Below are 25,151 nucleotides of genomic sequence, written 5' to 3'. Positions count from 1 at the left end.
TGTGCCTGGAGCCTACAAATCCATTTAAATGCGTTTCCTATTATAAAATACATTTCCCAGACTTCATAGTGTCAAAGACTTGTAGTTGATTGGCCGCAGCTCACCTTAGCTTCATCTTTATCGCCTGTGATTGGTTGTGTTTTCTTGTCTGTCAAATGAAGATAATTCGAACCAATCAGCTCTGGGTTTAGCGTCACGTGGGCGGGGTTTATTTGCTTCCTCACGCATCACGCTTGTTTCCTGGTCGTTGCAAACAACCTGCTGCCTGTAACTTCACCTGTCCTCCGTCCCCGCATGCTTTGACGGCTTCCAGCGGCGGTGTTTCGGGGATGTGTGCGGGGATGTGGCCGTGTGGACGCTGCTGAGGGCGGCCGGACTCTCAGCTCGGCTCTGGCTGCATGCTGCTCCGGTTGTCTCCGCCTGCTGTCTGACTCTAGAGGGGTTGCAGTGTGGCCTCCAGCCGCGGCTGCGATTTAACTTCATTTCTGAGCGACGCCTTCCTCTGAAATCATGTTTATTTATTAAAGATGACGGCGAGGGGGACACTGTAAACTAAATGACTGTCAGAAACATCGCCTCCATTTGTAATATGGTGAGTACGACGCCGGGTGTGTGTGTGTTTGTGTGAGTGTGTGTTGCTATCGATTTGCCTGCAGCCTGTGTTGCTGGAGCTGGTGTGTAGTGATGTTCATGGATGAGTCGCCTCCCCCTGCAGCCACACATACTATGCAAAGCGGGGAATAAGGATGCGGTGCTCCCTCCTCTCAGGTCGAGGTTATAAAACAGGCCTGCATCCCCACCATAACTGAGCTGTACGCGTTGACTTTCTGTGCTGCATCCTGAGACACGATAGTTGTCCACTTTGTGAGGCTGTCACCGGTGATTGACAGGTGAATGAAGCCGCGCGCTGCCTCTGACAGCTTGTTGTGATTGCATAATCTGCTGCTGCTGCAGAGAGCTGCTAACAGCACGGAGACATTATAGACTGAATAGCCTGTAAAGTCTGTCACCTCTGGGTTCATTATTGACACACTAAGTTGTTGCACTTTACAGTATATCCCATTAAGTTCAGGTTGAATGTGTATGTTGTGAGCTCTGTCGACATAAGAGGAGGATATAGCCCCTAAACTAGCAATACATTTTTTCAAAAGATAGTCTAAAAGTGTGTGAGATGTGACAGCCATTGGTTCCCTGTGCAGTTTACAGATGTTTGATGATGTGTACATCATTACAGAACTTTCTTGTAGATTTTTTTTATGATTTAGCAACATGAAAACTAATTCCTGATCTATGATTTAATTTTAAAAATAAAAATGTTGGGAAATAATGTTGGCTCTTACAGTCATCAAGTATGGGGAGCTTCTTTTGGTCTAAAACTGTTTTAATTGGTCTAAAAGCTTGAATTTGACCTAAACATATAATCCAATGATGCCCATAGATCAGGCATGGGCAAACTACAGCCCGGGGGGCACATGCGGCCCGTTAAACGTTTTAATCTGGCCCGCCGAACTTGAAAAAACTAAATGAATAAACCTTGTTAATGTTTTATTTTCCCTGAAATTCTGATGTTTTCCCACTAGATGCCGCACTGTAGAGACATTGGCTTTGTTGATGTGAACCGTAGGCCTATTACTCCACGTTTGCACTTTACCCTCTGACCCATCAGCCCTTCTGTAAAGATGAACGGACCTAAGAAAAGGAAAGTGGACAAAACAAAACTCATTGAAACACATGGAAGTGCGCATATGCGCGCGGATAAGATGGAGTGGATCGTCAGCGATCTGTTACTTATAAAAACTTATAAAGCTCAGGAACATGTCTGTATAAACCTTCAATGTGAGTTATTTGTCTAATTTTATATAGAGACGTTCACATTTAATATCATAATATCACACAAACAATTTTGACACAATCTTTTATTATTTTTTTGTTTTTTCATTTTTAAAACCAGGACAGAAAAACCGCGCTTTTCTGTTTTTCTGTAATTCCGTTTTGGTTTTAAAACAGAAAAACTAAAAAACAAGTACTTTTTTTGTTTTGTTTTGTTTTTTTTTGTTGTTTTGAAACAGAATAACGAAAGAACGAACCATACACGGATTAAAAATCCCATTAAAATTCCATTCTCTTATATTCTAATTTTAATTTCAAAACAAAATCAAAACAGCGAAAAATAGATCGTTACTTGTTTTCTGTTTTTTTATTTGAAAACAAAAAATTGAATTACAAGTCATTATCTGTTTTCCGATTTTGGATTCTTAAATGGATATGGACTGAACGAATGATACCCTGATAGTTACCAAAGCACTCCATCCATCTGCTCCTGGTCCGGCCCCTTTGTCAAATGCTAGAACCCATTGTGGCCCACGAATCAAAAAGTTTGCCCAACCCTGCCATAGATTCTTAAATTTAGAGCTCCTTTCTGTAACTTTTGGTTTTCATTGATTTTGTGGACACAACAGTATGTTGTCCAGTTTGCACATATGTTTTCTGAAGAAAAATCTTTTTCCATTGTTTATTTACAGGCAAAGGTTACACTCCTATTTGCTGTGTAAAATTTTGAAAAGGACGTTTATGCAGCAAGCTCTGTGACAGCTACCCCCTAGCAGTTATAAAGAGTGTGTGAAATACCTACAAGAATGTTAAATCTTGTCTCTAAGGATGTTTTGCTTGTTTTTGTGGATCAGTTAAGAAGCATCACTTTTAACTTCAGTCCACTTTTAACACAGTGAAAACTGCCTCACAGGAGCTGCTTCATTACTTTTTAAAAACATTTTATTTGTGCTTTGTTGAAAAAATACTAACCAATGATTAAAAAATGTTAAATTCACCTTCCTGGTTAAAGTCTCCACACAGACCAGCAAAAAAACTGTTTGGAGTGATGCCAGTTTACTACCCTGCCAAGGTGTCCTTGAAGGAGGCGCCTCTAGCTGCAGGGGTCATGTCTGTTTGCAGCCTCTTCACTCTGACATCTCTTCTGTTTTATATTTTCATAAGATCGTGTTTGTGCATGAGTGTTTCTGGCCTATGTGTGTGAAGTATGCTCAATAACTGAACTCAGTACATTAAAACATTTCTTCCTCTTTTAAGTAACACTAAAGCCAGGAAAACGTAGACCATATTGGTACTTTATATTGGTGTTTTTGTTACACAAAACTTGCTGCGCAGCTCGACTCCACACTAGACTTAGTGGCAGTTTTGCTGTAGGACGCGGTCACACTGGCAATCTGTACCGTGTTTAAGCAAGATTCAACCCTAAAGTCCGGATCATTTGGCCAGTGTGGCCTCAAGTGTGCACCCTTTGAAGATGTGGGCTTCAGCACAGTTCACTGTGTGCATGAAATGAATAAAACTACATTCAGTGTCTCAGAGATCAAAACAAAATCTTTAAAAGAATGATTTTTCCACAGTCCGCTCAACTTTGAGTCCCATTAAACTGAATAAGTACAAAATGTTAAATGCATCTTTTTACTAAACATGAATTCTCTGAGTATGAAAGTATCCAAGTAGACTAATTTGTGGTTAACTAATGCAGCAGAGGAGTAATCAGAAACATGTTGGATGGAGTGATGTTTGTTGCTCTCCCTGTGTGAGTTAAGCAAAAATTGTTTAACTTATGCTGTTGACTTTTAATGTACTTTTCCTGTAGATTCCAAACATCTTCAGACACATGCCAGTTTTCATGATCTTAATAAATGGATAGATGATATAATGTGTTTCACAAACTTCAAGAACTTCAAAGTTGTTTCTTGGCGACAATTGGCGCTTAACTTAGCCTTGACACAGTTTTAGTCTTTATGTGTTGTTATGTGTGTTTTACCAGCCATGCCTGCCAACTGGTTTGTGAAGAAATTCTTGTTTTTTTGATCAAGACACATTCAAGGCACCACTTACATTGTTGAGGTGTTTTTCTTTTGTCTGCCATGTCGGTCAAGGATCTCTGTCTATTAACGCTGGTTTCATGACTAAGTGTCTGCAAAATGCAAGGGAGCTTGAAAGTTACCAAATGCAGCTAAGAGGTCCATCTGATGTAACAAAAAAGCTGGTAAGAGCTGTGGCATTTGGACATAATTTTTGCACAAGGCCAGTTTAAAGTGTTTTTCTTTTAAATAGAAAATATTTATGAAGAGTAGGACAGATGTGGTGTCAGGCATCAGTGTTATTTGGATGTTTTTCAGTCTTACTCACACTCACCCTATGTGTAGATTTGATCTGTTAATATGACCAATAATTTCCCTCCTATTCTGTGTCTAAATGACTGAGAAGATTCCACATGAGGAGAGGATCACTCCGGTAGCAATTCTTCATCTCAGACTGAAGATTATAACTCACACTAAGACATACTCACTCTCTGCTTTGACTGGGAAAAATAACAGTCACTCAAAGTCAAAGACGAAGACTCCCCCAAAACTAAATCATCCTCTGTGATCGCACAAAGCTGTAGCTGATGGAGCAAAGCTTTGTGCTCTGGCAGGAGGAAGGTGGTCCATCCATCCCGGCAATCAGACACAAAATACCCCTGACTTTTGACACGAGTGGAAGCATTGAGACTGTATCCTCTTTCTGCTCTGACAGACAGGTTTCTCTGGAAAAGACATCAAGCTAGACTTCAACATTTTGAAACTGATACTTTGAAATTTGGCCATTAAGATAATTTGGTCAATTAAACCTTCTAAAACCGAGGCCTCAAATTTAGGTTCATCTCTTAATTCAGCGCAAAAAGGGAATTAAAGCAGGGCCCCACTTTGAGTTTTTTGAGCCTTGATGAAAATAAACTCAGAACCTCCAGAAACAGGATTTATTGGCTGCGCATCCAATCAGTGTTCACTCAGCACCATGACTCTACAGGGGAGCTAAAAAGCACTGATATTATGAACCTTTCATCCAGCTGATTTTTCTTTTCTTTCTGTGGAGAAAAGTCTATCACAGTCTTTGTTTTCAGGCACTTACTGTAGATGTAGTGTTTGCTCCAAAAACTCATATTACAGCCTGTTTCATAGCAATCAAGAGCCTCTGTCAATTTTCTGGAAATACTTTTGGAGCCCAACTTCTGCTGCATCTGAGACAGGTGGTAGGTCCAGGGGCAGGTGGATGAGTCTAGGAAGGCAGAACATGACGGCAGGAGTTACGGTATGATTTTTGTGATTTGGCCGAAACAACAGAGCCCAATGCTTGGCTGACAGAATTTTGATTTATATCAGTGACTCATTTGCTTTTCTTGTCCTGAAAATGTTTTTTTTTTCCCTTCAGCACTGGATGTTTTTAGACATCTGGTTATAAAGCAGGACATAAAATTGTTGACATAAAATTTCAATGAACAGTGACAGATCATTTTGAATGAAGACAGCACAGTCATTTTGCCATAAAGTCCAAAGTAAAGCACAAACAACTCTGAGTTTGAGTAATTTTCTTTAAATAAACTGATCCCTGGTTCATTCATGTTGACTGAACAGGACCTGATGCACATTTGCCGTGGTGTCAGACTGCAGCAATGTAGCCCCAACTTCTGGCGAGGAGCACTTGCTCAACGTACAATTTTCTTTCCTCGAGTTTTGCCTGCTGGTATCACCTTCACTAGTACCCGATACCTTAAAATACTGATACAGATACCTGGTATCACCCATCTCTACTTTTAAGAGTTAATATGAACCTCATGCATCCAGAGTAGTGGTGCACCGATCACAATTTTCTGGCTGATCACCGATCTTTAAAGGCCTGACCTGCCGATACCGATTTAGGCTGGTACCAATTTTTATTTTTTATTATTTATAACTAACAGCATTAACCTTCAATGTTCCAATCTTATTTATTGAAAATCACTGATCAATATCTTTGAAATAATAAAATCTTTATGTTTTAACTTAAACAACCAATAAAGTGTCCTGAGTTTTAGGTCTCAAAGCAAAAAGCAACAAAGGCTGGCTGTCAGACCTTCCCAGAGGTCTATAAGATCATTTTCATATGTAAGGATGGGCTGATCACCGATTTCTGATCTTTGATCACCAATCACCGATCCCAGTGCATGTCTAATCCAGAGTCCAGAAAAATGACTTATTTAGAGATGAAATGAAGGTGAGGGTTCAGAGTTTGTCTGCAAGTGGCTGAGCTTTGTGCATGTGTGCAAACAGCTTGTAAGGACAACTTTAGGATTTTAGAGCCAAAAAACCTCAAAAGGAGTGAGAATCAGGGAGCAGCAGAACCACACAAACTGCTCATGATCAGAAATGAAGGGAAATGCAGCTGGTCTATGCTCTCTGATACTTTAACACTGAATATCCATAGATATTTGGTTACACATACAGGGCTTGAAGACCTCCGGCATAGTGCCGGAAATCCGGCGTAGACAAACCTGCCAGATTGTGAAATCCTGCAGGTCGGTCTGGCTGCCCTCCGTTGATTTCACTCGATCGAGTTCCGACTGAACCAGTCAGGAAAGAGAGGCGGGAGCTGCAGAGAGCAGCTCCCGCCTCTCTTTCACAAACAAGCAGCAGCGGCCCAAATCCGCTACGTCATACCGTGGCTTGATGCGTATTGGTCTATGATGAGTGTGACTGGCAGAACGATCGTCCAATATGGCACTGTCCGTCTAATTTGTCAGATAAATGTGCTTCGTGAAGAGAGTAATTAATGACGGAGGCGGAGAGCAGAAGCGGAGTAGCAACCCCTTATAATGAAGCAGTGATATTGAGAGATGTTTTTGGACAACAAAGAAGCTTGGCTTCAGAGAGCAAGTTTACCACGTAATCGGGATACCCGCTCGAAAACTGCGCCGCCAGCGAGTCTGTAATCACGCAATCGGGCGCGCATGGATGTATTTTTCATCCATGCGAATTTCAGTAAAACCGTCACTCCTACTAGCGACTTCGGCGGGTTGAATTATTTAATTGTAGTTTTCTGAAACGGCATCTGAAATACTAAACCCATTGCAGTATGAGACTACGACACCACAACTCCCACGAGCACTGCCTGCACACAGTGTTTGCTCATTGGTCCCTTCGCAAAGTCCTCTACTGAGAGGCGCCCCAGACGCGCTGGTCTTCAGCCTTCGTCTCGGACACTGTGACAGCTCCCGGTGTTTAGCGCCTGATAACGTGTTTTAAAACTTCACTCGCGTCTTATTTGCTCTCTATGGTAAACGGATTCCGGAATTTAAGTCACAATCTAGCGCCAAATATTCCGTAACTTGTTAAAAGTGAGGACATTTATCAGACGGAGCTCATTTAAGCTCACAGTGTACCGTTCTCGCCAGCAACACTCACCTAGAGCAGGGGAGGAGGAGAAGACAGGAGCACACGTAGAGAAGTGAAACTGATCATAGATATGAGAAGCCGTAGGAACAGTATTTAAACCTCCTAATAAACAAACATTTTAAAAGTTTTATGTAAAATGTTCACTCTGGAAATACTGTAAACAAACCAAATCATTCTAAATAAATGAAACTTATGGTCCAGTGTGACTTATGTAGGCCTACGTTATTTTCGTCTTCATGACGCATTTTTTTGACTGATACGACCTCAAAAAATGTATGATAGTACTACGAAGTGACTTGTAGTCCAGAAAGTATGGTACTTAGTTTATGAGTGAAAACTTACTGTTGTAAATAAATATTAAAGTAGATAGTGTTTCTAGAAAGCTTTTTCAGTTTAGTTTTTATTTTTTCAATTAATCTTCAACCTTCACAACTTTCATTGAATGCAATATTATGCTCCTCCTTTTATTACTTTGTTTCAATAGTCTGCATATTTTCATATTTAAGGAGCACAACCGTTTCAGAGCTGAATACCTGATTTAGGTAGTCTTTATTTGAGTGTGCACAGGGGTCATTTATATTTAAAAAGGTTTTAAATCTATTTCAGGTAAACTTTAGCATTTCATCATCCGCCTTTATCATATCAAACATAATTATCCAACAACAATATTGTGGACCCTACCAGAAGCGATGGCCACAGGTACTTATGCTGTATCGCTGACTGACCGTTTGTGTGAACAAAAAATTAGTGTTACTGTGTTTAATGTTGTTTTTATTATTATTATTATTATTATTATTACTATTATTATTATTATTATTACTATTATTATTATTATTATTATTATTATTATTAATAATAAAAACAATATTAAACGCAGTAAACACCCCCCCCCCCGCTTTCAGGCACAGGATTTTTTCCTGCTTCAAGCCCTGCACATACAAAGATAACACGGATCAAATGAGACTTTCCTCCATCCCACATGATGATAAATGTGTGTAAACTCTGTCATACAAGATGATGGCCTCATGCTTTCTTGTCCTCTCGTCCCACAGGGCACCAATGCCTCTGCTCTGGAGAAAGATATCGGCCCGGAGCAATTCCCAATCAATGAACACTACTTTGGATTGGTCAATGTGAGTATCTCTTAATCCTCTCACACACTCACGCAGGTCACTGCTGAAAAAACAGCGGTGTCATGTTTCCAAACAAACCGCTGCAGGACTAGATGAGTCATGTCCTCCTCTGGAAGGCGAAAGTGACGCTGTTGTTTTGATTCTGTTGTTGCCCCTGTCAGGGATGTTCTGTTTACTGAAAATGGTTTTGACATAAACACGCAGGTTTCCCGGCTGCCTTTTGAACACTCTGAGCAGATAAAAACAATAAAAAAACATCTGTATTATAACCAGCTTCTAATTTCAAAAACAGCCTAAAGAGTGAAACCCCCCTCCTGTGTTTGTGTGCCCCCCGCAGTTTGGAAACACATGTTACTGTAACTCGGTGCTCCAGGCTCTCTACTTCTGCCGGCCTTTCCGGGAGAACGTTCTGGCGTACAAAGCCCAGCAGAAGAAGAAGGAGAACCTACTCACATGCCTGGCTGACCTCTTCCACTCCATCGCCACACAGAAGAAGAAAGTGGGTGTCATCCCGCCCAAGAAGTTCATCTCACGATTAAGGAAGGAGAACGGTAAGAGGCCACACATCTCTTCTTTGAGTCTAGTAGCTCTTCAGGCTGCTCTTAAATCTGTGCTGCTGACTGTAACTGTCGTTATTTCCACACTTTTAAAGCAAACTTAGACCACACTAACCTGATTTAACACAGCGTCAACAGTAGGGGTGTGCAATATCATACCGTCTATGAAAATACTGGTTTGATTTTTTTATTATATAAATTTGTCATTTTGCGATATTAACAGTGCAGAGACATAATGACGTATGACGCTATCTGCTGTGTACAAAACAACCATGGCCAAAAGCGAAAGTAGCATGGCAGCATTAACTTTGCCCTTGCATGAGGATTTAGTGCCTAAAAGAGGAGCTACCTCAGTGATGTGGAGGTGGTTTGGCTGACCGAAGATCAGACATGCAGCAAAACACATTCAATGCAAAATGTGCGGGAGAAATATTACCGCAAAGGGTGGCAACACTACCACCTAAAGCTGAAACACACGGCTGAATACAACCAGGCTATGAAGACACGAGTTGAGGACATGAAAGCTACAACAGTATTAGTGGATTTTTTGTCTCTACGGTAGAGATAGGCCGATATGGATTACTTGGAGTCACAGAGGCCGATAACTGATATTTGAAGCAGATATTAATTTGCTGTCAAAGCTGGCATAAAAACTTTGAACAATACAAACTCCAACACTTAACTGCATTCAAATGTTTTCAAGCTTATGTTTATTTAACAGCTCTCAGGCTCTGCAGCATGTTGTATAAAGTTAAACATTATATAAAACATAAAAAAATAAATAGCTGAAGTTTTCCACAGTAAATGAACTTTTCCAAAATTTCAATGCAACTGCAATAACTGCACTGCTGATTGGCTGTTACCCAGGCAATGGCTTGGAGTAACCAATCAGATGGTACTGTGGGTGGAACAATGCTGGGGACTGAGTAGTGACTGCAGACAGCGGAGCAGCTGCATTAGAGCTGCAACAGCGCAGTTTTAGATTTGTTGCTTATTGACCGTCGAATTTTTAAAAAAGGCTGATGCCGATATGCCAAATATCGGCCCCGATAATCGGCTCGGCAAAGAGCAGTTCCGCGGATTTGGGCGCGTGCCAATTCATATGGATGCGTCTCTTTCAGCACTTTCAGTCCATACCTCCTCTTTCTTTTGGTGTCCTTATAGAAAGAATGTGTTGTGTCATATAGAATTATGAAGCTTTTTGTCTGAAAGATTAACTTTTCCTCCTCTAAAATGTCAGATTTCCTCTGGATCTGACCTACTTACTATGTTTACATTTCAAGCTTCTGTAGTAGTAATGAATTGGTTAGCTTCCATACTGTGTGCGCAATAAAAATGCTGTTATTCAGAAGCAGCAACCACTAATAAGAAGTTGTTGTTTTTTCTCCCATATCGTCATAAATATCATTATTGCAGATTTCCTTAAGATATTGTGATACAATTTTGAGGCTTTATCACCCAGGTTGTGCTAGACTGACATGGAGTGTGTGATCCGGTTTTCCTTGCTGTTGCTTATACCATAGAGAGTCCATAACTGTCTTTACGGGTTTCGCCCAATCAGAACCAAGTATTCATGCTCCATCTCTGAGCTGACTGTGAATGAAGCGGCAGAGGTGTGACGAAGGAGAAGTAGCATCTCTGTGAATTACAGAGCAGGGTGTTTACGTGAAGCTGTTTGGCTATTTTAGAAACAGCAACACCAAAACACAGAATAAAAAAAAAAAAAAAGCGAAACGACTATCACATCCTGTTTAGTTTAGTTAATAGTATGAAGGTTCGAGTAATAGCTTCATTACAGCTGTTACACAACCTCTGTGTGAAAAGTGTTTTTGCTCCAACACTTCCTCAGCTGTGCCAAAACACTGATAATCCAATTATGGTAGTGTTTATTATTTAGCAAATTCCCATAACACAACTTTTCATTTGTTTGGTCTTTTCATTTTAAAAGTGAAGTAATGCCAGTGCTTTCAAAACAAGTTCCCTCTGGACTTTTTAATTTATATATTTATTTTTTTTCTTTGCAAAGAGAAGCTTCTTATGCTTGGCATAGCTCCTTTAAAGACAGCTGTTTTTGGGATTAAAACATTCAAACTCTCAGAGCTTTGTTTTTCCCTTGAGAGCAGTGTTATATCAGAGCCGGTCGTTCTTCCAGCCCTGGTACTAAAGAGGAGACAGAGAGACTTTGCCTGTGTGTGACAAAATGCAACAGAAAGTGACAAAGATTGTGAGAAAGTGCAGAGTAAATAAAGTCAACTAAAACTGAACAATGTTTTCAAAAATCTTGCTGATGATAATTGATAATTTATGTGCAAAAGAATTAAAACGTAACGTAACACAAAGGATTAAATATGTTTTCACACTTGTTTAAAATCAAATGTACTGCTAAGCCGCTGTAAAGCAACTCAGCAGAGCACCGCCAAGTCTGGAGGCACTACCAGCAAAGTTTTCAAACTGGTAATCAAGCCTCCAGTTTCAGTTTGATTGTTAATACTGACTTTTAACATCTTAGACATGTGAATAACACAGCCAGTACGCTCCCTTAAGAAGAGGACATGAACTGATTTATGATCAGTTTTTTCAGCAAGCATTTTTGTGTGATCTACCTGGAACAACTAATGTCAGGTGGTTTCTCTTTCATCCACATGCACCAGTCACGGGTCTTGGTTCTGTGCATGCTGTTGTATGGGGTTTGTTTACCTGTTATCATAAATAAAAACCTGCTTTTGATCATTTTTATTTTAAGTCACACCTGTGCCTTCAGCTGTGTGCTATAAAAAGCTGTTTCAGTTACAGTAGAGGACTTTTCTGTTTTGTACTCATGCTCTTGTCAAAGCTGGTAGATGCTCACACACACACTTATGCTCATGAACAATCAGAGGCTGCAGAGTTGTGTGTCAGTGTTGTGTGTCTGCAGCGCTGTTGGCTTTAATGCAGACTGAATATTTGCGGTGAAGGGCAGGTGCGTGTTGGTGGTAAGGTCGTTGGGAGAGGAGAGCGTACAGAAAGGCCGACTGTTCTCTGCTGTCCATATTGAGGAAGCTCTTTATGTGACTGAACAATGAGATCTCTGTTTAGACCCGGCTTCGGTCAGCTGCCTCCTCTCTGCCCCCTCCTCCTCCATCTAGCTCCATGATTCCCCACATCTCACCTTTCACATACAGACCTGCTCTCAGGAGAAATTTCTTATCGCAGGAACAGCCAAGGTTTAACTAATCACAGTAATGATGTTCAGTGAGCCAGCGGTCATCACTGTTTTCTATTACACCTGAGCCCGACAGCTCAAACAGACCAGGAGGCTGGATTATTGGAGGGGGGGATTTGATTTAATTTGGTTTTCAAAAATAAAAGCACAGATTCTACAGTGTCTGTTAGCAGGGGACTGAGTCTTAGGATGGGAAGTAATTTAGTGTCTGTATCACATTTGTAGTCCAAATGGTGTGGAGTGATCAGGCATCTACAGGCTTTGTTGGAAACAAGTTTGGAGAGCAAAAGCAGGGCAGGTTGGATTATATCCAGCGTGATGTAGGGCTGGGACGCTATGCTATTCTCAGGATTCGATTCTTTTATGATTTTTGGGGTGCCGATTGGATTAAAATTCTTCAGTATGTACAATTATTGCGATTTTTAGTTTTCTTTTTCAACACCAGACCATGTGAAAAAGTTAAATGGCGATGATAATGTCTACGGACTATATCAGGAGCCATATTTTCCCATAAGACGCACATCACGGGAGTCAGAGAGAAACATTTCACCCTCTGCTGGAGAAAAGTGGTAACTCTTTTCCAATCCAGTTTATAAACAAAATTGAATGAATTTGAATTTGAAAAAACAAACAAAAAAAAAAGTTTTGACAAAGAATCCCAATTTTGATATTGCCAAACAAAAAATGCTAATATTTAAATTTTCAATTTTTTTCTCCCACCCCTAGCATAATTGCATCATGGTACCCATCACTGGTAAAAATCTGTTCTACATCTAAATTTTCACATGCTGTTTCAGAAATCAGACTATGAGTTAAGTCAGCACAAGATCAAACTATTGAAATGCATGTAAACAGCTTAGTCAGACCAAGAACAGACTGAGCATAGCTCGATTGACACACCTAGAAAATGTGATTTCTATCAGACTGTGGTTGGATTCAGCAGGACTCTGCAGGTTTTTAAAGAAGAGGAAGTAGATGACCATGATAAATATAGGTCGCTGTGCTCATACAGTCTGTAGCTCCAATACAACACCATGGCACATGGTCAGACAAGACAATATCCCTTCTGTGACATTCGAGCTATGGCCATGTAAACATACTGACTGTGAAACAAACGTGTTTTGATGCTGTGTCAAAGACCCTCAGCTTTTAGATTTCCTGAATTCCTGTATGCATAGGAAAAAATGGATCCACCTCCATTCAACAACTTCTCGTTTTGAAGACAAAGCTTGAATTTTGACTTTTTTACAGATCTGAATCATGATGTTTCAAAAAGAACCTAAGCTGAAAAAACAAGCTTTAAAGAAAGAAAATTCTTTGTTAAAAGAGAATGTTGCATTAAATTGAGATAGAATTCCTGTGTTACTCTTTCAGTGACATAACTCTTATGGGATTATGGGAAAAGTGGTTTTTCATTTTAGCCGTTTAGACTGGACTGCAGTAAATGTGGGGAGTGGATAGTTTGGGAGACATACAGCAAAGGTTTGTGAGTTTAACCAGCAACAGCTGCAATGAGCACTATAACCTCTGTTAATGGGTTGAACGCTTTAGCTGCTGAGCCAACCAGCTCCCCACAAGAAACATTTCATATGGAAAAATAAAAAACTATGCAAGATTACATTTTTTTCTCATGCAGTGCAGTCATTATACTTAATGGCCTATAATGTTGGCTTATTTTGGACTCACTGCAAGAAAAAAAAAACTTAAAAAAGATGCATTTATGCAGCAGGAGAAAGTGGCTGGACTCAGTGACTGATCATTTTTGCCCATACGTGAGTCGGATCAGGTGTTTTTTACAGGGTGGGCCAGACAGATTTACCCATCGTTTTTTCAGCACTATCCAAAAATGCTTGCAGACAAACATAACAAACATTGAACACAGTTTCTATACCTTATTCTCTACATCTCATATGGCCACCCTTTGCCTTTATCATAGCCTAGAGATGACCTGGCATTGCCTGGCATGAGCGCCGCACTGTCTCTGCATCAAGTTCAAAGAGGTGACACTGCTGTGAGATACTCTTGAGACCTCCCTCTCCAGGACTTGATGGAGGCCACATGTTTTTGTCCCAGAAGCCAGGAAAGTGCTGCTTGCACCAGGCCTGTGTGACTCTGGATGTGTGAGCTGGTGCACCATCCTGTGTGAAGACATACTGGTTTCCAAATGCATTGGTGCACCAAGGCAACACTTTTTCTTCAAGCATTTGAAGCTACACCTGGCTGTTCACTTTCACACCCTCCTGAATGAAGACCAATGGAATCTTTTAGCCGTCAGATACAACAGCAGCCCACACCATGACTCCAGCTGGCTTCTGACAACGAACATGAGTTCTGCAGCCTTCAGGTAGGTGCTGTGCACTATGTGCAGAAACCCTGTCACTCTGGGAATTGACCACTGCCTGAACGGTGAAGATCTTCTCATCAGACCAAACCAGGGCTTTGTCTGCACCACTCTGGATCTCCTGCAGCATCATTTTCCCCATGTCAAGCTGTTTTTTCTTGGAAGCAGCTGAAATCAGTTGTCTGTGTTGCATTTTTAGTGCTGAGTGTCAGAGATCCTGTTTGACAATTCTTCTTAGTGAAGTTCTTGAAATGTTCACCTCCTTTGCTGTTGCCCTCATGCTCCTGTGAGAAATCCTTTGGATTCTCTTCCTCACCATCTCAACAACCCTTTTGGGGATTGGCTTGCTGGTGGTATTGCCAGTCTCCTTGTGTCATTTCATGACATTGTAGACAGTCTTACAACAAACAACCACCTTTTTTATGATTTGTATTGTTGTCAGTCCAGCCTCCTGCAAGGCCACAATCTGGTCGCGCTTATCCTTCGATGTCATACTCGACAATCATTAGGAGGAAACAAATGAGCTCAGGTACATCAAAAGCTTTGCCTTTAAGGAGAAACTATCCAAAATTTTAAGTTTCTAGGACAAAAGCTAAGCAAACAAAATAGAGATAACGATGGGTAAATCTTTAGCCGCGTTTCCACCAAGCAGTCCGGGTCGGTTCGTCTCGGTACGGTGCGCTTTTAGCAGCGTTTCCACAGACTCATCCCGGGACGGATCCCTAAAAACCGAGACGAGCCGTCCCACTTTTTTGGGACCCTTTCGTATGGGTGCCAGACTGAACCGATCCGCTCTCGGGAGGTGGAGCAACACTCTGCAGACGGTTGATTGGTCAAAAGAATCGTCACTTACCCCGACAGCGGCTGCATTTCTCCTTGCGGCTCACAGACTTCTCTGAAAAGAAGCTTGATTGCACTTTGTAACAGAGAGTTACATGAAAATCACAGAGAGGACGAAATGCTGCATGTCTTCCATCCGTGCTCTTTGTTTACTGTGTCGCGTTTTTATTCTTTGTTGGATTTAATCGCGGGGTAAGCTGCTACGGCGTCACGCTATTGTTTACCAGCTGTGGCTTCCGGCATGCGGCTTACACGCCGCCCACCACGAGAGGGCACAGTTTGCTGTGGAAACGCACACGGGATCAGACTTAACTGTCCCAAACCGTCCCAAACCGTACTGAACCGACCCGTACCGCTTGGTGGAAACGCAGCTTAAATGGCCCACCCTGTACTAGAGTGAATACTACCAGTCATGTGGAATCTGATCTTTTCAAACCTGATTTGGGACACTTTTATTTGTTAGCTGATCTCAGATGAAGGTTGGACACAAGTCAGATCGAATGTGATTTTGAGCTCTCATTGCGTGGCTTAGGTCAGTTTTGTGCCAGTGGGATGGGTGACAGTGAGTGCTCAAGCTCAGTTTAAACAAAATTGGAGGTTTGAGGGGACAGTAAGTTAAACACCTCAGAAGTATTTAGGGGTCACACCTCTGTGCAAAAAAACTTGAAGGTTTTGTGTTTGAAGGCATTTCAAGAAAAAATGGCCAAACATGGCCACAGAAAAATACTGCTGTAGTACCAAAGGCTGTAACCAGCAGTAGCAATAGCAGCGGTGAGGTTTGGTTCATACGCATGTTTTAAAGTGAGACAAAATTTTGGGTGATGAACAAAGATGTCAGCTGGCAAAACTTCTTAGTATCTCTTTGGATGTCAGTTCAAGACTGAATCGAGCAATAAACCAGAAATGAGCAAGGGGACTTAAACTCACCCAAATGATGCAGCGTTTTATAAGTTTTCAGTCGACTCAATATTCGCTTTTATTTCAGGTCATGTTTCTCATTTTAGCTCTTCATCTTTAGTGAATTTGCTGCTGTTTTGCTTGGCGTCTCTGATGTACAGTACCAGCTTTCCCCTCCAGCTGTTAGAAAGTTGTTCTGAATATCTCTTCCTCTCCCCACAGATCTGTTTGATAACTACATGCAGCAGGATGCCCACGAGTTCCTGAACTACCTGCTGAACACGGTGGCCGACATCCTGCAGGAGGAGAAGAAGCAGGAGAAGCAGAACGGGCGTTTGAAGAACAACGGCACCGCTGTCACCACCGAGACCGAGCCGGAGAACAAAACAGAGCCCACATGGGTCCACGACATCTTCCAAGGCACTCTGACCAATGAGACGCGCTGCCTCAACTGTGAAACGGTGGGTGTTGTTACTGTTAAAGGCTGCAGTATATTTTCTGTTCTCGTCTGTCCCTGTGTCACCCTGAATCACTGATCTCTCCTGAATAAGTCTGAGAAAGGGATTAGTCTTTTGCAAAGATGCTGAGTGATGCAGATTCAGTAAACCCTCCCCGGTGGGCTCAGGCCACCCACTTTACGTCAGGCTTTGTCCTCACAGTCACAGGGTGAGGAGCGGGACAGGTTTCCCTGAACAACCCCTGCAAACACTAAAGATGCTCTGTGCTCAGAGAAAAGCTGCTCAGTATCACCACTTCAAAGACTGCCTGTTCAAGTGTGTGTTTGTGCATGTAAAGGTGTGGGCGGTGCAGGCTAATCCTCTCTGCCTCTGTTCAGGAAAATGACAGTTTAGTTACATCCACGTCTTCTCCTCTTTGACAGGTGAGCAGCAAAGATGAGGATTTTCTGGACCTGTCTGTGGATGTGGAGCAGAACACATCAATAACACACTGTCTCAGGTAAGACGGGATCATTACACGCCCAGGCGTAGCTGACAGTAGACCACGTCCTCTTCAGTCTGAGACAGATTAAATAATCCAGCCTCTCGTGGCGTGCTCTCTTCCTCCAGGGACTTCAGTAACACAGAGACTCTGTGCAGTGAATACAAATACTACTGTGAGACGTGCTGCAGCAAGCAGGAGGCACAGAAGCGGTCAGTGCAGTTCTGAACTTCAAACCGCCACAACGTGTTGATGTGTCTCTGAACATGTTTCCCTCCCTGCAGGATGCGTGTGAAGAAGCTCCCCATGATCCTGGCTCTCCATCTGAAGAGGTTCAAGTACATGGAGCAGCTGCACCGCTACACGAAGCTGTCCTATCGAGTGGTTTTCCCCCTCGAGCTCCGTCTGTTCAACACCTCTGGGGATGCAGTTAACCTAGATCGCATGTACGATCTGGTGGCTGTGGTGGTTCACTGTGGCAGGTACTGATCTAAAAGATCAATAGTTTTACACCAAATATTAATTACTTACACCAAGGAGGTTATGTTTTTTTGGGAGAGTTTGTCTGTGAACAACATAACTCAAAAAGTAACAAACAGATCTTGATGAAATTTTTAGGAAATGTTCAAAATGGGATAAGGAAGAACTGATTCAATTTTGGAGCTGATCTGGATCACTGTCTGGATCCAGGATTTTCTTAAAGGATTCTTTGTCATTGTGAGATAGGGCCATTTTCACCATATGTGTATATAACTCCATAAATGGTCGGAATGCTTTGCAAAACAATACAAGACAAGGTCACCATAATTTCTGACAGATGTAAAAGTATGATCCAAATCCTGGCAATATTCTGGATACTAAGATCCAGAATATGAAATATGTACTGGGTCATCATCATTTTCAACTTTGTCAGGTAACAAATTATCGTACAAACCTGCAACTAACACCAAATTGTAGCAGACAGTCTGCTGAAAGGAAGTATAACATTAAAGTAGGACTAAAGTGTTGCATCACAATCACAATATGCTTGGTGGAGGTCTGAGCTCTCTGAGTGCTTTTCTAGTTTGGAAATTATTTCGAGCAGGGCGACATTAGTTACTGAAGTGCCTGATGGAGTTTTATTTCCTTGTCACCCTGAGTCTTTGACAGTTTATTTTGATTTAATGATTCTGAAACACTGCCCTGTCCTATACCATGCTCACTGTCATGAAGTTTTGTTAACTTCATCACAACAGTTTATTACCAAAAAATTACAGGCTGTAGTTAATTATGGCCCATTAAAATCAAGTGCCTAACACAGCCAGGTAATATTTTATGTTAAAATTTGCTTATTTACTGACTTTTCTTTTTACAAATTTTCAGGTTGAGATTTTGCAGACTGTCCTCTGACTTTTTCTTAAAGTTGCCTTTTGTGCTTTTTACACTCAAATTTCAAACATAGCCGCACTGCAGCCTTTGACTTAAAAAAAAAATGCTATGGTTGTTTTTTTTTTTTGTTGTTGTTGTGATTAGGCAGAAATCAAGTCTTTCATAATACTTTGAATCTGAGAGTTAGAGACGTTGAGCAAACCTTAAACACAGGAAAACTTGATGTAATTGTTTACTCAGAGTAAATTCCCAATATTCATGAAAAGTATTTTGATGTAATTTTCAAATCATTTTCTACCATACAAGTGTGGTTATCCTTTCCAAAATGTATTTAAAGTGAGGTAAAAGTCATTTAAAACTATTAAGAAGCCACAGTTACAAAGACAAAATATTTAAAGTGTCAGGTCACATCTACTGAAATCTCTCTGCTTTGTATTTGCTCTAATTTCGGATTTCATTTTGGATTTTTTTTTTTTCATTTTTAGAGTTATGATAAAGGTTATATAAACACAAACATAAAGATATGTTTAAACAACCCTTTTCTTTAATGTGGCAGGATCCAGATGAGGATCAATCTTTTACCAAAACAATCTAAACAAAACACGTGAAAACAGAAATAAATAAACGAAGGCTATTGGTTTTTTTTGTCAACAAAAATTAAGAAGAAAAACAGAGAAACTGTCATTTTGTTGTAATTGATTGCTTATTTTATGACATACCATGAGGAATTGAACAAAGATGAGCAATGGTAACGTGACACAAAAGTAAATAATTTCAAAATAAAAGTCTAGGAAACAGAATTAAGAGTCAGAAACCAAGATCTTATACAATTTGAGCACTTAACAACTCTCAAACATGAGCAACTACCTCATGTTAATCATGTGTCTATTTAATCCTGATACGTAATTTAAAGTGGTGTATGATGTCATATTCGAATGCAAGCTTTAAATTAATTTGATCCCTGGTTTTATGATTTTAAATATTTGTGTGCTGTTCTTTGCATTTAAAGCTTCTGTAGCTGCTGATTCACTCATAACACTGTGTGATTACCCAACATCCATACAACAAAGAGTCTGTCTGTGTGTGTCTCCTCAGCGGCCCCAACAGAGGTCATTACATCACCATCGTGAAGAGTCACGGCTTCTGGTTGCTGTTTGATGATGACATTGTGGAGGTGCGTCACTCTCAGTCTCAGCCTGCTGATGTGCCCTGTGTTCACTGAATTATCTGTCCCCACTGCCGTAGCATCAGTAAACATCTGCTTACACGCCGCCTCACTTGTTTTTCGCAGAAAATTGACGCCCAGGCTATCGAGGAGTTTTACGGGCTTACCTCAGACATCTCCAAGAACTCTGAGTCGGGATACATCCTCTTCTACCAGTCCAGGGAGTGACTGCACCCGGATCAGAGACTCAGGAGGAGACTGCACAGGATGAGACATTTTCTTTTCAGTTATTTTTTTTTATTTTTACCTTCAGCCTAACAGACCCAGACTCCAGCCATTTTTCATCTCATCCTGCTCCCAATCCCAAAGTCTCTTTGACGTACGTGCCAACCCTCCCACCTCTGGGTTTACCTGTCTGTCATCAGTTCCTCTCTTTCTGTGATTTTCTTCTTGCCTTTATGTCACCTGCATCTGGACTGCACTTTAAAAACCGAAGCAAAAATGCTCAACGGCATGACAGAAAAAAAATGGTCTACACTCAAAGATGGAGCCCTTTGTGCTCACTTTGTGTAGACCTGTGTGAGAATCCCACAGCTGTGATTCTCTGTGATAGAGTCTGGTGCACATACAGACTATTGTGCGATATCATTTCTATGTATATGAGGTCTATTTTCATGCTGTGTCGCCCCATATAAATCCTTCATTAGGGCTATTTTCCCATCACGTTCCTGTCGTTCCATGTGTCCCTGTCCCGGGTGGATGCATGAGAGGTGAATGAAGTTGGAGACAAACACTGTATAATACTGACAGACAGATTTCATGCAGTTTTAAAGCAATATCTGAACATTAAGTGAAGAAAGGCAATGCTGAAAGCTACCTCCTTTGAAGAGGTTCTTCTGTCCTGATGTAAGCTGCTGTCTGTCTGCTCACATTACTTTAATTAACTTTTTTAAATAATCAAACACTACAGAAACAAAGAAAAGTCAAAGAGATCTCCCTTCAGTTCAGCTTCTGCCTTTATAAATGTATAGAAAACCCCTATTTATTAAACATGATGTATTTATTCGTGTTGTTTTAACACAGGTAATGAAGTTTGAGAGCATTTTATGTTAAAGGTTTATTTAAGTGTTTAAACTTGGGCTTTATTTTTACACATCATGAGGTCTAAATGACTCAAAGGTAGAAAAGTGTTGAATTGCTCCAGTAGTTTGCTCCACCCAGTCAGATAAAAACATAGAGAAACACAGATAGATTGAAACTTTGGAGATGTACCAAAGCAACTTATTTTTAATTTGTTGAAATGAAAATTCAAATATAGACGCTGTAACTTGTCCAAAAGAAAGAAACGATCAGAAAACAGTCAAAATTTAACATCACGGAGTCTACAGTTGATCTGTGTCCAAGTGGTTTACACACTGCTACTAACATTAGTTGAGTCTGCACCCACAGCCTAAAGCCCCTCCCTACAGGTTAAAGAGGGGGTATTCTGTTTTCTCACACTTTAAATATGGATATAAAGTATCAATGCTGGATGTTCATGCAAAACATGGCAGGTTTTCAAACTGCTACATATTCGTAAGTCATAGAAATTTGAGCTTCTGTCTGTGAACTGATCAAAAAATAAGATCTTCAAGGTCCCATATTCTCCTCCTTTTCTGCAGTTTAATATGAATCATTGACGTCTTCATGAAATGTTAGTAACATGTTTTGGTCCAAAAAGCCAATAAATCAAGCACAGCAGCATTGTTTCCAGGCTCTCATAGCCCCTCTGTTCAGAACGGTCTGATTTAGTGGACGTGACCTTCATATGTAGATGAGCCACCCCTGATACCGCAGATACCGGGTATCTGCTCCTGTGGACCAATTAGATCAGACTTGCTCCTGATTGGTCAAAAAAGGGAATCATTGGTGTCGGCAAATCCCCAAAATCCAAACAGCTCGTTTTAGGTCAGGATATTACATTCACAAGCACTACTAAGAACTGGTTTTGTCATTAAATATCACATTTTGTGGGCTGGGAGAAAAGCCAAAGACCCACAAATTTCACTAAAAGACTTAATAAAGTGATTTTTGCACAATATGGGACCTTTCAGGCCTCCAAAGGCCTGGCCAATCAGAGGGAAGGGGGTTTGTAAAGCGGCCACAGCTAAAAATAAGTGTTTAAGACAGAGGCTGAGATAATACCGCTTTGAGAAAAAAAGCTTTTTTTAGAAAAAAGCTAAAGCTTTTACAGGTGTACCTGAGGGACAGAATAAATACCATAGACTGTATGAAACGTGGACGTAGCCTCCACAACGTCACCCGTCTGTTCCTGAAACCATAAAATGATGCCAATCCATGGACACAGCCACATGTGCTATGACGCCGGCTGTGAGTTTTTCTCTGTGCAGCTACAGGGTTCCCGCCGGTCACGTGACCTGAGCTGTGCCTCTGTTTGGAAAATCAAACGATTCTAATAACTTACAAACCGCAGAGATAGAAAAAAATTCACTCACTGTGCCTGCAAATTCTCAATGAACAGCAACTTTTTTGCACTTCCGCAAAGCTTCATTTTTACAAACCGGATAATTACCCTTGATAAAGACTAAAACAACACCCCCTCTTTAACATCCAGAAAAAAAGTAATTATTTCAAATCAACAATAATTATAGTGCAAACTAGCATGGGTGCAAACATCTAGTCCTGTAGCTGAAAAAACATGCACATGACTAGTTTTCTACTGGATCAATTCAACTCATTTTCTAAAGCCCACCAATATTCATTTAAACTAACAAGTAAATCATAAATATTGAAGATCATGGCCAAGGTTTAAACCCAACATTACTTCTCTTTAAAACCCCCTTTATCGAAGCTCTCACCATGAAGGACATGGTGTATGAGACACCAAACAGGATAAGACAGATAATAAAATTAGTTTCTTATCAGGTTTTAGTTTTCAGCTTTGATGAAAAGTTAAGACAGATGATCCTCATCAGATATGGCCCAGAACTCCCTGATCCCCTGAAGGACATGAAAACATTAAAAGTGCAATAAGAGATGAAGTAATCCAACGTGGATTTCCCAGTGAGACTAATATGAAGTTATTAAATGTTAGCGGTAGATGTGTTTTTATCAGCAGCTGATTCTTTTTCCTAGTGATGTGTTTGTTGTGGTTTGTAAGCCCCTGATTTCAAAGTAAAAGCCCCCCCTTCACTACTTGCTGAAATTGATCAACATATATTTTCAGCCTTTTTTGTTTTTATTTTCTACCTTGACATTGATTTTTTTTTCTTCTTTTTTTTACATGTTCCCTTTCTAACTTTATTTTGGTTGTCTCTGACTTTGACAAACTGTGTGTGTCATTTGGTTTGTAGCACATTGGATTCCTCAAGCATTACTGTTTCATCACACACTACCCCTTGTGCTGTAGATGTTGCTCATGCCTCATGCTCAGAGGCCGTGCCCTGTAGAGTAGTTCAACATCTAATGACTTGTTTTATGTGAAAGACATTCCTGTTTGCTGCACATCAGAGAAATAACCGTTTAAAAGACATCTCAAAATAAATAAGGAAGAGATAGGATTTATTTGATATAACCCCAAGTACAAGAAGAAAGTTGGCACACTGTGTAAAATGTTGATAGCAACAGTTATTGATGGTTTGCAAATCATCTAAATACATGCATACACAACACATACAACAGCATGGCTCTGTAGTAGAAGAGTCCAGGTGCTTCACTAAGGTTGGAGCACCATGAAATGAAAAAAAAAAAGACAAATAAGATCCTGAACAGTTGAGAACATTGTAAAATTTCACTTTTCAAACTCTGCATTTTACATGTTGTGTATGCACCACTTCCAATGAAATATAGACTTTAAATGAATGCAAACCATAGAAACCTGTCTTGTCAACATTCTGCTCAGCGACCCAACCCTTTTTCTGAACTGGGGTTGTAGCTGAGTGTGTGTCTGTTTAGAGAGAGTTTAAAGGTGTCGGTTGCTTTTCTTTCTGCTGTTTTTCCATGTAGTCTGTTGCTGGGTGAAGGAAAATGTGCCAAACTGGAGCTGACACTGACCTTGCAACGGTCTTGAACAGAACATTATTTTCTTTGTAAAGATACAACTGTACATATATATTATGTAGAAAACAAAAACACTTCTGGAAATAGGAAAAGTATTTTTTTAAAGCAAAGTTCTTCAAATGTAAAGACGCTCAAAGATTTTCTGTGATCATTCAGGAACGTTGTTCTAAAATACTGTTTCTTTACAATCACTTGACTACATAATCAATCACCTTTCATATGTTGATCGTTTTTACTGGGTTGAACTGAGCCAGGATGTAAACAGTAGCAGGAGTAGTCCTAGTCATTTAGACAGATGAGGGGAACAGGAAGGAGACTTATAACTCGCCGATCTTCCATTAACACTTATGCACTCTCCTTCACTGAGACGCTCAGTCGTTGCACTTGGTCTTATCTAACTGTGATAGAGTTCTACCTGGAGAGCTCAGGTGCAGAGTCCTGCAGCAGGTGAGATCTGATTGAGTCTGTGGGAGAGAAAGGAGATGTACTGGGTGTAAAAACTGAAAGTGCACTTTATTAGTGATGAGCTTCAATGCTTTAACATGAAGAACCACATTTTAACACTGATTTTGAGTTTTTGTCTTCTGTTCAATAAAATGACTATCAACTCATTGTCTAGTGTCAATGTTTTCATTTCTCCTTGAAGTCTGAAGATGGATCAAAACAACAAAGGAAACCTGTTACTTTTACTCTCTTTGCTGTTTTCAGACCATGTAATGGCTACAACTTTGATTTAGGATAACACTTAATGGATTTATTGCATCAAATAATTCACACATACAGGAATGGATTTGATATCAGAAGTGTTATAGTTGCTGCAAGTATTCTGTAAAAGACACCTCTTATACAATTAAGGGATTATTTTAATAAAGAAATAAAGCCTGATTCCCCATGTGAACTAAATGGATTGATTACAACATTATGCAATGCATATAGAGGCACAGTCAGGAGAGTAGTTTCAGTGCTGTACCAAAACATGGTAAGAAATAGTTTAACTTCCACTCTCTACATTAGAGATAAGTGGGAAAAAGAACTAAAGAGTAAAATAACCAAAGAAGAGTGGCATAACGTCTAAGATGCAAAGTTAAACATCAAGTTTTAGAACATGGAGGGAATATGGCTAGAGAAATATAATTCGATTTTTCATCACCCCAAAAATCAAAGGAAGATCCTCACTTGTCCCACAACCTTGCTGGAGACAGTGTGGGGAGTATGATGTGGACCACGCTCATGTGTTTTGGCAGTGTGTAAAAATGAACAAGTACCGGGATGAAGTGTGGAAAGCAATGAAAGCAATCTTGGGTTATGTTATTCCAAAGACATGTGAATTGTTGTATTTGGGAAACTTAACACAAGAAAATATTCAGAACAAAGACAGATACCTGGTTGGAATATTACTTGTG

The 25,151-nt window shown here is 40.4% G+C and overlaps 1 protein-coding gene across 1 annotated transcript; it reads left to right on the top strand.

The window, feature by feature from the left end:
• The first annotated feature begins 219 nt into the window (after window positions 1-219).
• usp46 (ubiquitin specific peptidase 46) lies at window positions 220-24,338 on the top strand. The gene is made up of 9 exons (XM_074668809.1): window positions 220-592; window positions 8,300-8,380; window positions 8,718-8,931; window positions 16,440-16,678; window positions 17,098-17,174; window positions 17,285-17,368; window positions 17,441-17,638; window positions 19,620-19,698; window positions 19,816-24,338. Exons 1-9 carry the CDS (start codon window positions 557-559, stop codon window positions 19,915-19,917), a joined length of 1,110 nt encoding a protein of 369 aa, XP_074524910.1. The 5' UTR covers window positions 220-556; the 3' UTR covers window positions 19,918-24,338.
• The last annotated feature ends 813 nt before the right edge of the window (window positions 24,339-25,151 follow it).

Source organism: Halichoeres trimaculatus, unplaced genomic scaffold (genome assembly GCF_033239565.1).
Source record: "Halichoeres trimaculatus isolate MK-OKI-2021-1 unplaced genomic scaffold, fHalTri1.1 fHalTri1_scaffold_4, whole genome shotgun sequence".
Taxonomy (NCBI): Eukaryota; Metazoa; Chordata; class Actinopteri; order Labriformes; family Labridae; genus Halichoeres; species Halichoeres trimaculatus.
This window is presented reverse-complemented; position numbering and strand designations above follow the sequence as displayed.

Coding starts and splice junctions, on each gene's coding strand:
- usp46 (XM_074668809.1), top strand. CDS start 557: ATGACTGTCAGAAACATCGCCTCCATTTGTAATATG. Junction 8,381..8,717: donor ACTACTTTGGATTGGTCAAT/GTGAGTATCTCT, acceptor TGCCCCCCGCAG/TTTGGAAACACATGTTACTG. Junction 8,932..16,439: donor ACGATTAAGGAAGGAGAACG/GTAAGAGGCCAC, acceptor CTCTCCCCACAG/ATCTGTTTGATAACTACATG.